The sequence below is a fragment of the Anguilla rostrata genome, chromosome 13 (genome assembly GCF_018555375.3).
Source record: "Anguilla rostrata isolate EN2019 chromosome 13, ASM1855537v3, whole genome shotgun sequence".
Classification (NCBI taxonomy): domain Eukaryota; kingdom Metazoa; phylum Chordata; class Actinopteri; order Anguilliformes; family Anguillidae; genus Anguilla; species Anguilla rostrata.
The window spans coordinates 26,560,237-26,576,403 of NC_057945.1; the positions used below are offsets into that span (position 1 = coordinate 26,560,237).

Sequence of the window (16,167 nt, forward strand, 5' to 3'; positions counted from 1 at the left end):
TTGTATGTTTTGGTTGGTAACAGGTTTTATTGAAAACTCTCGGAAACCTGCAGATATTACGACCATCTAAATAGTTAAAGTATTTCAAATATATTTTAACTCAGGCCTGGTCTAGACTTTTCAAAAAAATGGTCTTTACCCTAAGCAGCAACGGTTCAAAGCAATTGCATTTTGTAAAGAAACATTACAGCACAGTAGACTCTTCCTGAAAGCCTACCATGAAAGAAAAGTATTTATTTTCTTTCATCGACAGATTATGAAGTCTTTTTAAACATTAAAAGTTATAACTGACAATGATACATTCATATTAAATAATACATCCCACGAATCGAGAGAAACAACTGGAATTCTGTATGCATAATATGGCACATCCACCAACTGCTGCAGGCCAGCAGCGTGTGCCATAAGGCTGGCATACAGAAGGACAGTAGCTATGCATGAGGGGGGGCATGGGCATAGCCAGGGCATTCCGTCTGAAATGTGCCAGGTCGATGGGGGTGGGGGGGGGGGGGGGCCGTGTGCGCGCATGCGGTGTCCCGCCACACTCAGCCATTCACATCCCGGACGTCTCCGATGTGAATGATTCATGTGTTCATGCACCCCGGCACCCTTTCATTCCCCATGGACGGGACCGTGGGCATGCGGCAGCAACGCGGGTCTGGCGAACACAGAGCCGCCGGGGGCCTCCTCTCCCCTCGCTAGGATTCGTTAGGACTCTCCGCGTGCCGCTGTGATGCTCCGCAAAGAAGGAAGCGAGCCACGACTGTTGCTGCTAAATCCCGAAATGCTCGCAGTCCCAGTCACTCAATATTATGACTTTTTAAATTTTATTTAAAAAAAAAAAAGTTGTCCATGGAGAATTAACAGGAAAAAATATTGGTAAAATGCACGCGTATCAACAAAAGAATGCTGGATCTCCTCAATAAGAAGCATGCCGTTCATACCGAGAGCTCCAAAAAAAAACCTGCATGGACATCCCGGTTCTGCCAGTTCTTACCGGTTCTGCCAGTTCTTACCTCGTCTCACTTACCTGGGCCGGAATAGACAGTACAGGCGCTACATTCGTTATATTTACAGAAAACATACAGCGTACCCTGAAGTTCCCAAATGCAACAACTTTGCAGAGTCGGACAGGTAAGTACAAACAGAGCGGTGGGATTGTAGGGAAGATAAGGGAGTTCAGGGAGGTGGGGGAGGTTAAAAATAAGGGGTAAAAAAAACGAGAGGGTCACTACCCAAGTGCTTGTGCAGTTTGTTTCTCCACTGCTAAAGCACAGTCACATGACCCCAGAGGAGCATGTGGGAGGGTCACAGTGTCTGCAGGTGACATGCACAAACTATGACAGAAGGTGACTCGTCTCATTTAGAGACACGTACCTCTTTCCCCTGCCCGGATCGTCCCGTATTGAGTGAACAGTGAGAAAACAGGAAGATTTCAAGGGGGTGAATCAGGCATTCTTTTGGAAACTGCTGTTCCAAAAACTACATTTTACTATCTTTCCCAGCACAAGAGAGATGGCAATGATGCCAAAATGGATAAAATCAAATGGCAATAACAGAGTTTGCTCTGTATAAAGTAAGCACAATTCAGATGGGCAAATTCTGAATTAATTTTTTTTTCTGCTGCAAAAAGAGATGCAGGTTTATTTATATGGCTTTTCTGGTGTTTAATGCCAACACCTTTTTTTAGTGAAAAGAACAAATACAACTACCATGGATTTTTAACAATCTGGTATAGGCTTGTCCAGCCTCAGCACAGGAAGACACTTCCTGTAGAAATCACTACCAGCTGACACACTGGAGAGGTAAAGGCCCAGGTTCCAGAAGAGACTGAGGAGTCAAATCCACATCTTAATCATGCCTGCTTTTTAGGGCATTTTTACACAGGCATTGCAGTGTGGAGTCTCACTTACTGCAGCCATCTAATGTCTACAGATGGCATCTAACATGTGGATATACCACACCAGACACATGCCCACTGTCTCAGTTTTCCATCATGTCAGATAATGGGACCTGAAACAGTGGTATGAAGATCAAAATGATGTTGCTTGGCTCTGGCAAGGATTGTGCTATTTTTATTTTTTTGTGATGAAACCACAAATAAAAATGTGCATTGCTCAAAGAATGGCATAGAGGTACGAATGTCTGGGGTTCTGGCTCGCCTTGGTCCTTGCAGTCTATTTCAAGGATGAGACCCCTGTACCATAACCTTTGACCTTTCTCCATGACCGCTGCCCACCCCCCACCCCGCCCACCGAAGGAAAGCCCGAACCGCAGCATCGCGCTCGCATGCGTTGGAAAAGAGTGTGTGACATGACTAAAGAAAGAGACAGAAACGTATATACTGTACCGCTTGATCTCCTGTACTTGTGACTGCAGCCTGTTGGGCATATTCAAAAACATGATGTAAATCCCCTTTATCGAAGATCAGTTTCGCATCTATACTCTCGATCTGCATGTCTATAAACCCGCGTATGCATTTTGATAGCGCAGTAAGATAGGACTGTATTGGATCAGCATCAAGCTCTTCATGTTTCATGCCATACATTCATTCATGGGCTAAACAGTTAAAATATTTGAAGATGTGCACAATATTTACTGAATATTTTTAAAATAATAATTTTTTAAATATTTACATGTAGGATTGCCAGGATTCGTTTTGTTCACATTTTTGCCATATATGCCATATATTGGCATATATTCTCAATATTTTAGAATGGTCATGCAAAATACTGCCATCTGCACAGCTTATTTAGTTAGCTCTGTTAAAATTCATTGGCAAGAGAAAGAAGAGTCACTGTTACTTTGAACCTTTCATCATGCTACCCAGTTAAGCTGGTTGACAATTCAGTATTTAGCTAGCTACATCACTGTTCAGCAATGATCATATTTTTCAGTGCAGTGCTTAGTTTCTCTTTCTATGTTAAATTCATTCTAATCACCTTCCTTTTATATATCTACATGTTAGCTGTCATTTGTTTCTTCTCCTAAATAGGAAATCATAATTGTATTTGTAGGCCCATCCCATCTTTGCAACGTCCTTATTAGTTTCCAGCCACAGATTAACTGAGAACAGCATTGCCTGCTCCTGCTTGCAAACAGACTGCCAGAAGAGTGTCTCTTGCACAGTGAAGTGGGAGCTACCAGCCGCAGTCTCAGTACAGAAACCATATGATGTGTTTCAGCGCTGAGAAGCAGTAAAATGTCCTCTCTTTGCAAGCTATCGCTTGCTTCTGTCCTGTAGTCCTCAGGACCCTTGTCTGTTACTCAGGGACATTAAATCCAATGATTTTATTTTGATAGAAAAACTTTTTAAAAACTTGATGCAACCAAATTGATACCAAATTGATTTTATGTTACATGACTAATGTTTAATTGTGATATTCACAGGAACTAAATCACACCAGTTTGTGTGGGCTGTCCTAGTAAAATGTCTGCAGTTTGACCTGTGGTTTACCACACCTCAGGAAAAACAACATAATTTCAGGCATCATATCGCAGTTGCCATTCAAGCTATACTTTATCTTTCTGTCTAGAGAAAATTAAATTCTGTGAAATACAAGATCATTGTTTAAGGATAAATACAGTATCCTGGCAGGCATATGCATATGTGTGATGTGAAAATAAATAGATCATTCTCACTACAGAGATACTGCTACATGATGTGTCCACTGAATCAACACCATGACCCACCATTACTGTGTTTTTAAAATGTATTTATTTATAGGCATTTATTCATTCGTGTATTGTCCTGTCATAAAGACACTTTCAGGGTAATTTCCTTGAACCATAAGATTCATTGTCCTTTCCCCAAAGTTCATATAAAATAATTATTGCTCTCCATTCTATCTGTAGTTTCAATATATATATTTTAAAAACTACTAATATCTTTAATTATTATCAAATACTGGGCTGCTCAACCTTGTTCCTGGAGAGCTATGTTTTCATTTCAACTCTAATTTGGCACACCTAATTAAATTAATTAGCCGCTCAAAGAGCTCTCTAGCTATGGAATGAGGTGTGCTTTGTTAGGGTTGGAGTAAAAACCTACAGGACAGTAGATCTCCAGGAACAGGGTTGGGCGACCCTAATCTATCACATGCCATTCTCGGATTTTATAAACTATAAATATTTCCATATTACAAAACTGAGGAATCCATATTTTTTATGAATCTCTTGCCTGCTGATGTGGCATGCCATTTACCCATAATATGTAATTGTGTTTCATTTCTTTGAGAACATGCCATTTTTAGGTTTTAAAGAAATGTTGTGATTATCTGAGATCAGTTCCCCCCTACAGTGATTCCTGGATCAGTTCCCTACAGTGATTCTTTAGAATCAGTTCCCCTCTACAATGATTCTTTAGAATCAGTTCCCCTCTACAATGATTCTTTAGAATCAGTTCCCCTCTACAATGATTCTTTAGAATCAGTTCCCCTCTACAGTGATTCCCTGGGATCAGTTCCCCTCTACAATGATTCTCTGGGATCAGTTCCCCTCTACAATGATTCTCTGGGATCAGTTCCCCTCCACAGTGATTCCCGGGGATCAGTTCCCCTCTACAGTGATTCCCTGGGATCAGTTCCCCTCTACACTGATTCCCTGGGATCAGTTCCCCTCTACACTGATTCCCTGGGGTCAGTTCCCCTTTACAGTGATTCTCCAAGCTAGACATATTTAGTATCCCTCCTGTAGCTTACATAAAAGAGCACAAGACTTTCAAACTGCAGTATTATATGTACATTCCTTGGCAAAAAAGGGGTTTGTGCTAAAATGAATTCCATAATATGTACATTGCATATATATTCAAAAGTATTAAAATAAGTAACAATCTCTTTTCAAGATCTTATTTGTTATAAGTAAGAGTATGCCAATATTGCCAATATATAATATATATAAATACGGTATATATACAAATACAGGCACTTTCCTCATAGTAAAAACAACAGCGCTTTGGTAAGTTTTGATACAGCCAGTGCGTGGAGAGGATAGTGGCAGGAGGGAGCAGTGTGACTCAGGGGGAAGAGCTCCCTGCACTCACCTCCGCATGGTGCTCCTCGTTCTGCTGCAGCACCTCGATGACCAGCTCGGCCAGGCGAATCGTGTCCTCCAGCTTTTTGGCAGGCGTGATTAAGCGCCCTACGTTCTCTGAAGCGGAAGGGAAGCGTTAATGAAGCAGAAAGGAGGCCTGCCTGTTCTGTGAACGTCTCAGCAGGTGCTAGTGCTCAGGATGGGGGTCTTGCCATTTTGCATGCACAGAAAACTTATCAAATATATATATGCTTTTAAATGAAAAGGTTAAAGGCGAGTGCTCCAGCTAAAATACAGATCTTTCTTTCCGGAAACAAGCAAGGTGCACATGTATCTTTGCTTGTCAAAGGTATCAAGCAACATTTGGAAGAGCAAAGATAGAGCTCATCCACTAAATGCAATATACAGAGAATATGGCAGGCATTACTATTATGTCTTTATCTGCATAAACTTTTAAAATCTACCCCACAATTAATTTGGCATGGGAAAGTTTTATCAGCATTACTTGCAGCATGCACAGTTTCATTAATCTAAGAGCTGGAGCACAGATTTCAGAAAGGGAATGCCATCTCCAAATCGAAGCGGTCAGTAACAAAGTATAAAGTTAAAGTATGTACAATGGGTCAAATTAAAAAGAAAACAACAAATGTTACAGTTATCATGCAACATGTGTTCAATGTGCAGCATTCATATCATTTTCTGCTGAAATCCGGACTCAGATGTTGCATACAGCATGTGAGACAGTATTAAACATGGCGGTCGCAAAAAAGGCTCTTAAATCTAACACATTTGCAGAAATGCCTCCTAAGTCTAACATATTTCTACCACTATGTGCTATAATTCTGAAAAAAATGATTTTTTTTTTAAAAGACAAGAAGGGTTGTAAAAAGAGGTGGTAAGGATTTTAAACACAATTAACTGAAATCAATGAGGAAATAAAATACTTTGCAAAAACATACTCTCAAACATCCTTTTCTTTTCTATCTGACTAAACACATGCCATTGGACAAAAGACAGGAACGGGAAACAATCATGTGATCATGTGACCAATGAGGTGCAGATGAGAGTGCAAAGGAAACACACACACCAATGAAATTGGGAAGAGGAACCAGGGGGACATCGTGTCCCCCATACTAAAATATTGACTGAGAAGGTATTTTATTCTCTAAAAAGTTGACAAAAGATGGGAATATAATATTCGCAATCAAACTATTTTCGTTCTTATAAAATATCCTGTCTGATTTATTTACAGGAAAAATTACATTAATTTACACTGTATTGAACATTTTGTAAAGAGATTAATTTTGTGAACATACTATGGCTGTAAATCTACAATTTCATATCAGATGTATGGATTCAAAACCAATTTATTTGTACAGCACTGAACCACCTGCCTGCAAGATTATGGTGTATTCTACTGAGTTCAGTGCATCTTGCTCTGTGCATTTTGAGGTCAGATTTATCTATCTGTCTGTCTATCTATCTATCTATTTTGTGAACAGTTCCTAGTAATCTGGCTGCCAATCGATGTAGCATCCTTGAGATTTTTACCTCAACCGATTGATTGTTGGGGGTGGGGGCACAAGTGCTGCATTGGGAGAGGATTATAGAAAAGTCCACTTGACACATCATATCAACACACCTTCTCAGCCAATAACACTGTACCACATTCACAGTGAACACCTGCTTTTTAAAAAATTCACATTAACCCTTTATCTTTTTTTAACATACAGATGTGCCCTAATCATCATACCCCAGTAATAAAGTCAAGTCTATGTAGATATTTTATTCAAAATATATAAATATATTTGTGTATTCAAAAAGTTAAAGGGTTAAAAACATGCAGGTCTTATTGCTTGTCTGCAGTATACCTCTAATGGAAAAACAGGTCTCTAATTATGCTTTTTAAAGATTGACAGGAGAAATGTGTGGTTGAGCTAAATCAGGTATTTCCTTAACTCATGACAGATGAGTCCAAAGAGAAGGCACATATTTTCCTGTGCTGCTGTAATTTGCCACATGTGCTGTTGGTATGACAGGCATCAGTGCATGTTTGAAATACCTGATTTAAGGCACATTTCATACACATCTAAGGCATATACATATATAGATTTATATATAATATATATGTGTGTGTGCGTGTATGTATGTATGAGTATATATACAGTGTGTGTGTGTGTGTATATATATATATATATATATATATGAATTAATCTAAATATATTTGTGTATATGCACACACACTGTATTTATGTATACATATGTATGTGTGTGTGAGTGAAATTGCATGATAAGCTTTTGCTTGTGGGGGTCTGGGATGTGTGACTGGCTAGCAGCTCCTTAGGGTGGCGCGTAGTTGGCGACTGCGTTGCCCTGGGTACGGGAGGGTTCATTCGGTTAGCGGTCAAGGGTTCATTGCTATTGACCGAATGTGAAAGCCGGTTATGAGATGTCTTCCTTTGACTCTACTCTACGCGAGCTCAGCTGTGGGCAGCGGTGCAGAAAGAATCAGGCTGGTGACACGTGTTTCGTCTTCACGCTCCGCCATCGCAAGTGGAGATCGCGCGTGAACGCGGCTACAAGTAGTCCATTGGATATTCCATATTAGGGCGGGAACTGGACACGGACATGTTCAGCCCCGCAAATGTATATTTTAAAAAATAAATAAATGACTAAAACTGTTGCTTAAAGCTAATTTTTCTGACTGCAGGTGACTCTGCAGGTGACCCGATAGCGTCTTGGCGGGGTTTTTCAGTGGGGCAGGGGAAGGAGGTGCTCGTTGGCCCTCATTGGCTGTGCCTAGATTAGCATGCTCCTCAATGTACTCTATCTGTATACATTTTACTTCCTAATTTTTTTTTTTTAAACTTCTGTGCTGCTAACTGCAGCAGGAGTCTAATGGGCTGGGGAAGCGAAGGCCACACAGTAATGCATACCGTCCAATTAAAGCACAGCGTGTCTCTGCAGTACCACGCGTATGTGCCGATAGCTTCACTCATTAAAAGGGAAAGTCGCGTTCTGGTAACGGCTCTCTAGAGCCTGCTCCGTTTCGGAGGCTGCCTGACTAGCAGGTCAGCTTTTCCTCCAAAGAGGTGATTTTCCCTAAATCCTTGCTTTATTTTACATTGGTTACAGATATGTGCATCGGATGTGTCCGTAAACTCAGCTGACGGTATCTACACCAGGAAAACAATGGGGATAGTCAATCGCCTATTTAGTTTAGATGCCATGGCATTTTATATTGAGCATGGATTGAAGGATATAAAAGTAAATGCCCTGACACTGTCAGTTTATTTTCTATTTGATGGCAGACCAAGCTTGTGAAACAAGTTGTGGCAATGATGATAATAATACCTTATTATCATCGGTGAAGCAATCACACTTCACCTCTTTCCAGTGCATTAAAATGAACAAAATGATATTGCAATACAAATGGGATAATGCCATTGCACAGAATAATTGACTGGTAATAGTGTATTTGGGTCATCAAATTATCCAACAATTCAGGGAATATTTTACTTATTCTTGTATTGCAATACATATTTGCATTTTAATGCATTGGAGTTGTTGTAGGTGTATTCATTGAGAGAGTATCACTTTATTGGCAAACTCAATATATAATCGAGAATGTTTAGTTGCCTGAATATCATAAAACGGATTCTTTAATATGGTATACAAGATTTCATCAGAAACTGAATCCGGTTTGCAATAAAGACATACTACCTCAGCAAATTTATATGATGGGAATATTACAATACTTAAATAATTGATATAATTAAACTGCTGAACACGCCTACACACAGCGTCTGACAGCACAAGCTAACTCACGGCAGGTGCACCTCCATCTCTGGAGTGCAGTGCACGGGGGCAACATAACTTATTCACAATGTTTATGCAGCGTTGCAGCGGCGGCATACTATACATCACTGCAGCAACATTGTGAACTGGTTATGGGTTAGCTGTGTCAGAGAAAAACACCAGGATGACGGTGCGTTCTAATGAGTTCAGGCTACAAGTCAGGTAGAGGGTATCACCTGGATCCTTCTGATCCTTCTGAGATTTCTCAACTTCAGAGAGAGAGAGAGAAAGAGAGAGGGAGGAGGAGAAAAGAGAGAGAGAGAAACAAGAGATATTCAGTATCCATGAGTAGGGAGAGTGTATGCGCTCTTAATGTGGGTGATGGGCCATCAACAGCCCCCTCCACACCCAGCCCTCCACCCTGCAACGGAATCTCCGCGGGACCCGCACAGAGGCAAAAAAAAGTGTCATTGTGAAGCCAGGCAATGGACATACATCGACAGGTCCGTACAGTCGAACAGATGTTGAGACGGTAGCTTGAACTGGAAAAACACAACGAAAAACAACAAACAAACAAAAAACGAGCAAAACAAGATATACAGTACAAATAAAGGTTGAAAGGTAACAATCAAGACATATAAATGCTGTAAAGACAATAAGACTTATTCATGACTCGAATTGAAACAAGGACAAGAACTGGAAACACATAAAGACACAATATTCTCCTCCTCACGTCTCGCAGCTCCTGTAGCCTAAAGTCTCACTCCCAGAAAAATAGCACTGTCATATCTGCCGCGTTTTGTGGAGCAGTGACATGTGGTCAAACAACTGAGGGATACACAGAAGCAAAGTAAAAATGCATTCAAGTCACAGACATGAACAGTAACTTAAAAGCTTACAGATATTTCATGTTCGTCACAAACACATGGCCCACTCGTAAATCCTGAGTGTAGTCAACAAGAACTGGCTGAATCTCTCACACTGGGTTTCACAGACAAAAGCAACAGATAAAAGGGGGAAAACATTTTGAAGCAAGAAAGCAATATTTGTTGAGAGCTGTTTGGGGCATGTTTTCTGAAGGATGGGAACAGAAAAAAGTGAGGGAGTGAGAGACGGAGAGGATGAGGTAGGTACTCACGAATGGTTAAATCCATCACTTGAGACGCCAAGCAGAAGACAGGATGTTCATACATTTCTCTCTTTTTCCCTATAAAAGAGGATTTTGGCATGCAAGAGGCTCAGGTCAGAGATTAAAGGTCAGAGGAAAACTGCATGTCAGGTAAGCAGGAGATCTGCAGTGGCAGTATTAGTGTTTGGTGAGGAGCAGGTGAGGAGAGGAGAGCAGTAGGGGAAGTGTTAGTGACTGGTGAGGAGCAGGTATGGAGAGGAGAGCAGCCGTTGGGGTGTTAGTGAGTGGAGAGGAGCAGGTAAGAAGAGGAGAGCAGCAGTGGGAGTGTTAGTGTTTGATGAGGGGCAGGTACGGAGAGGAGAGCAGCCGTTGGGGTGTTAGTGAGTGGAGAGGAGCAGGTAAGAAGAGGAGAGCAGCAGTGGGAGTGTTAGTGACAGGTGTGGAGCAGGTAAGGAGAGGAGAGCATCAGTGGGGGTGTTAGTGACAGGAGAAGAGCAGGTAAGGAGAGAAGAGCAGCAGTGGGGGTGTTAGTGTTTGGTGAGGAGCAGGTGAGGAGAGGAGAGCAGCAGTGGGGGTGTTAGGGGCTGAGAGGAGCAGGTAAGGAGAGGAGAGCAGCAGTGGGGGTGTTAGTGAGTGGAGAAGAGCAGGTACGGAGAGGAGAGCAGCCGTTGGGGTGTTAGTGAGTGGAGAGGAGCAGGTAAGGAGAGGAGAGCAGCAGTGGGGGTGTTAGTGACTGGTGAGGAGCAGGTACGCTGAGGAGAGCAGCAGTGGGGGTGTTAGGGGCTGAGAGGAGCAGGTAAGGAGAGGAGAGCAGCAGTGGGGGTGTTAGTGACTGGTGAGGAGCAGGTACGCTGAGGAGAGCAGCAGTGGGGGTGTTAGTGTTCGGTGAGGAGCAGGTAAGGAGAGGAGAGCAGCAGTGGGGGTGTTAGGGGCTGAGAGGAGCAGGTAAGGAGAGGAGAGCAGTAAGGGAAGTGTTAGTGAGTGGAGAGGAGCAGGCTAGAGGTGGGGAGGGGTAGGGGTGAGCTGGAGCTGGATAGTTTGCTGGATGTTTGAGTGAAGGTGTCAGGGAGCTTTTGGTCGATTTGATTTAACCATTCAACATGTCCAAGGATCACTTTATGAGCGCTCGCTACAATGACAAACAAACAAATAAACAAACAAATAAATAAATAAATCCAAGTAAAAATGGTTTATTAGATTTGGCTCCAAGATACAAAAGGAGGAAGCCCTCAGTATTGACGCCCCCTGGTGTTTCTTTATACATACTGAAAGCAACAGGGAGCAGTCTGAGGAAGTACTGAGCATCTGTACCAATGCATGGCCGTGTATACTTATAGGTAAATGTTTATGTAAATATAGACACCCATAAGCCATGTACATGTGGGTGAAGCACAAATATAGATGGCAAACTCTGTCTGCCAGAAATGTCAGATAGTTTGAAACACAATTTGACAGGGCGATGAGAGTCACACTAAGTCTATGCCTATCAAAGCAAAGAGTGCACATGCAGTTGACAGATGCTGGCTAGCTTGAGCAGGCAGGCCCAGCATGTGTGGTGGTGTATTGGCTTGCTGGACACTTTTTGCACAAGGCTATAAATAAGTGAGGAAGCCAATAAAAAAAAGTAGAGGAGAAAAGAGGAGAGACCAGGAGGAGAGTGTCAGGGATGTGAGAGGATGGAGTAGATATCTGAACAGGAAAGGACTGGAAACAAAGAAACATAAAAAGAAAGCATTCGTCTCAAAAGTATTCCCACACCTGGAATTCACCAACGTGAAAGACGTCAGATCGGCAGGTGCCCACAGGGACAGAGGCACAGCAGAAACCCACATACAGTGTGAGATTCTTCAGGTTTCGGAATTGAATGCATTTTTACTTACACGTCGTCTACAGAGTGCGAGTCTGTCTGTGCCACGCGACCTACAGTACACTGCATTTAAAGCACACCTGGAATAAAAGGCACAGTTTATGTCCAAACCTGACGCAGCGTTGCCTTCGCTTCGCACAGTCAGAGACACAGAGATCCGTTTCCCCACGTACAGTCAGGGGCCTGACGCGATCTCGACGCAAACTCGAAATTGGCGTCTGCAACACTGGTGCCAATCACGGTGTTGATGGTCGTTAACCGCAAACAGTCGCACTGATTTCAGATTCTTTTCGAGAGTCTGATGTCAGTACATACAATGTAACATAATTGTTTGTGGACGTGCATTGGTTTGATGACAATGTCTGAATTACTTAGACCTTTTATCACAAAGATAAAATGATTAATTTTGATAGATTTTAGTAATTGAAAGATATATTTCTGTGTATTTAAATATGCATTAAAATATAATTATATTTAAATGCAGTTATTCACTCTCGGTGCAATGACGGCTTTCTCAACTCTCCCCTACCACCTGGGAGGTGTGCAGTGATTGACCTGCAGGGGGCGCTGCGGTAAAGCACTGATTTTCAGAAGGCAGATTCAAAAGCAGAGCTCACAGGCATCTCCTTGCTGATTTCAAATGTAGTCTAATACTCATCAAGGAAAGCAGGGAAATATGCAGTGAGGAATTCTGGTCTCAAAGAGTTGTCAGACACTGTCACCAGCAACACAAGAATACAAAACACTAATAAACACTGATAAAGACTGGAGATGATTCTGTATCCCTGTAAAAAAAAATGCATTTAGTTATTAAATCAAAAAAGGGTTAATGCATGATAGCCAAAGCAATTTGCGCGTGGGTACATTCTATTTTCCTATGATGAAATGGCACCGAACGGTCCGAGCAATGCACGTGGTTTGTGGGGAAAGAAGTAACAGCTTTTACCTTCCACTTTGGCATACTCAGAGAGCCGCTGGTAGTTGACCAGTGCTGCTTGCTCCAGACATTTGCGGATCACAGCTTTGACGTCCTCTTGCGGAACAGGGGTTACTATATCTTTCATTAGGACCTGCGCACAGATTCACAAAATATGCACACACTTTCCAAGTTACTGTACCTGTTTGACCTGAAGTCCAATGCACTGGAATTCAGTTAGCTGTTTATATATACAATGTACAACATATTTTATTTTGTCTCAAAAAAGAATAATCCTACAATTATGCAAAGTACAATTTACTGATGTGACCCAAAGAGAATTTTAAGAAATGCATGTGTGCAAAGCTTGTAGCCTTTGGAAAAATTCAGAGTGGGCATCTATGCTTCAGTGGTTTAAATAAAATGTCATCGCATTTTATGGCTTTGGGCACATAAAAAAATGACATGAATATTTTATCTATAAATAACTAGAGGTAAGGGACATGAATTAATTCTTTTGAAATCTGAGTTACATGTCACCTACAATGCTCTTTTTTAAATTTGTGGACAAGCTTGTTGCGTACATTGTGGACAAGAACCCAGATATAAAGCAGATACTAAAATATATGGATCTATGCAAAACTGATAACAGCATATTATAGTACGAGTAAAAGTTACTTACCCTTTCTAGTAAAGATAAAGTGGCTTTTAATGCTCCTTCTGGACGACCAAATGGAAAACAGTACCTGGAAATTTAAGCCAAACCAAAACGCCGGGTTTTTATTACTCTTAATATAATGTGACAATATGTAAATAAATTATTATACCATGCGCAGTATTTTAAATAGTATTAACTTCAGAAAAAATTAAATAAATCAAAACCACCTTGCAATTTTTTTAGTTGAAATGTGTAGAAAGGGAAACTAAGCTACACAACTGTGTGACTAAATATTAATATTTGTATATATAATATATCCTACTGCGTGGAATAACGTGGCAGGCATAAAACATACGATAATGCGAGCGTTGAGCTGTTATTGTTTGACGCGGTTATGCGGTGCAGGGGCCAGGACGCACCTGAAGTGCGTGATCTGATTCTCCAGAAGCACACGCAACCGCTCCTTGATCTCTTCGAAGCGCTCTTTCTCCTCCACGGTAACCGTGCCTATTCCGTCCGGCCTGAAAAGGACACGCGCGCAACGTCAGCGGCACAGCCCCCCGGAGCACTGAGCAGGTCTGGGAGTAACAGAGGCAACGCAGCCGAGCCCCACGCTTTCAAGGTCAAAATCTGACACAGAGGAGTATATTACCAGTTACTCTTCGCCCCAATAAAAATAGCAGACATTAAAGAAGTTTTGGTGGGTCAATGAACACAAATAATATATCTAGAAAATATATAATCAGCGTTTTGTGTCGGTTATATTCTATGTATACGGACACACAAAACTGATGGACAGCAGAACTCTGAAGTACACAGAACTGTAACAGTATTAACCTCCAAATCGATTTAAATGCGGAAATTCAGAAAGGAACATTCCAGATTGCCTTTATTCTGAAGTACCGTGCCCCTTACAGTTTTATATCTACGATACAATGAAGGCCCATATGGACCAATTAGGCTTCCGGCAATTTCCATTTGTGTGACAGTAAAACCCGAGGGTTTTTTTGTAAAATGGAGGGTTAGAAGGTGAATAAGAATGACTGTCCATGCAGCAGCAGAAACATATTGGAAGCCCTGATATATTCACACCTGCCCTCCAGAGGACCACAGACCAGGGAAACTGCAGGGTGGCCAGTGAGACAGGGAGGGGGTCCGGCCATTGAGTTCCTGTCCTTACGGTGTCTCTCTGTGCCATAAGCCCCTCTTTCAGCTGAGCAAACCCTGCCCTTACAACTGGAGCCCCTTCAGAAGGTAACTGCAGCCCCCCCTTTGCACCCTTCATAAAAGCCTGGGTCACAGGAGCACAAAAGCTCAAGCAAAGGGGGTTAATGGGCTGGCTCTACACACCACCCCCACGGTAAGCCAATCTCTACCTGAGGGCAGTCGGGGAGAGGGGGGGGGGACTGAATAATCAGAAATTACCACTGTGGTGCGTCTGCCACCTTTGTGCAGGAAGAGACGTCTTAAAATGCCAGGGACTGATCCCACTTAAGGAAAACTTGACAAAAAGATGACAACAGATGTATTGCTCTCATTTAATTAGAGAATGTCAGTCACGTACAAGCACCAGCATGTGCTCCACCTCAATGCACAATAGCTATATATGGCTACTTTAATAATGAATAAAAACACACAGTCAAAACATTAAAACTGCGGAGCCAATAAATAATGCTGCCGTCAATAAATAGCACTATGTAGTCAAAAAATAATACTACAGCCAAATGCTCGGCTTGGTAGCTTGGCTTCTATCAGACATCACATACAGCTAATATGAAAAATGAAAAACATTATAACTAATTGGTAAGACATGACATAAATACCCATGAAAAAGGCAGTCGTGGGTTGTGCCTTCATACTGTCAAAACCTCCAATGTTTTCCTTCAACATAATGTTCATAAATATTGTTTTTTTGCAGTTCCTCACAGGAGGTGTATGTGCATGGCACTGTGTGTGTGTGTGTGTGTGTGTGTGTGTGTGTGTGTGTGTGTGTGTGTGTGTGTGTGTGTGTGTGTGCTGAGAGATATCACTATGGCCTGAACAGTCTCTCTCTCTCTCTCTGCCTCTCACTCTCTCACCCAGCTGCAGAATGTGTCTCATCTGACACAACGCGTATCCTTCCCCTCTACCTTTCACGTCCTCACCCTGGCGCCTTCTCACTGTCCTTCACGGAGATGACATGTTCCGCAGCGCCACGAGAAACATGTCAGCTTTTTGTCACCGCGGTTAGCGTCGCTTATGTCAAACGTGCTCTGCTCACATCCGTCCACATTCAGCCATGTCACAAATGATAAAGCTGGATTGGGTTTTTGGTCATGTTCCATATATATGGAGGCGCTGGAGGTTTCAGTGTTTGAAAATTTCCCTTTGTGTGTGTGTGTGTGCGTGTGTGTGTGTGTGTGTGGCTGTGGAGTGTGTCTCGTGGTGGGGGTTAGGGGCCTGCAGAACAGAAATGGAATTTCTTCATTTCTGCTTCTGACACAGTGGTTATAAAAATGAATTTGAACATTTCACACTAATTAAAAACAACCTTTTTTTTCATTGAACACAATCTGTTCCAACTGAGCTTTGTTATTCCCAAACCCATACAACCCATCATGCATATTCATTTAAATTAGGTTTCATTTAATGCGCTGTGCTATGATAAAACATGTATATTTTTAAATTTTTTTTACTTTACCCGTGCAATTGAAGTAAGCGTGATTTTAAGGCCTGTAAAATATATATATATTTCTCATAACGTGCACCTTGTACCCGTTTGGTCGTTG

General features: G+C 41.9%; 1 protein-coding gene across 11 annotated transcripts in view; it reads right to left on the minus strand.

Moving 5' to 3' along the window:
- The window catches only part of cadpsa (Ca2+-dependent activator protein for secretion a), a 101,013-nt gene that overhangs the window by 23,937 nt on the left and 60,909 nt on the right, over positions 1-16,167 (minus strand). For 4 of the 11 annotated variants that reach the window (XM_064304476.1, XM_064304472.1, XM_064304477.1 and 1 more), the window contains 4 exons: positions 13,819-13,920; positions 13,424-13,487; positions 12,772-12,895; positions 5,042-5,148 (listed from right to left, as the gene is read on the minus strand). In XM_064304476.1, coding sequence (XP_064160546.1) covers positions 5,042-5,148; positions 12,772-12,895; positions 13,424-13,487; positions 13,819-13,920 — 397 coding nt within the window. Of the gene's footprint in view, positions 1-2,350; positions 2,381-5,041; positions 5,149-9,065; positions 9,099-9,967; positions 10,037-12,771; positions 12,896-13,423; positions 13,488-13,818; positions 13,921-16,167 lie in introns of all 11 variants that reach the window. The other 7 variants (XM_064304468.1, XM_064304474.1, XM_064304478.1 and 4 more) reach the window with 5 other exon arrangements.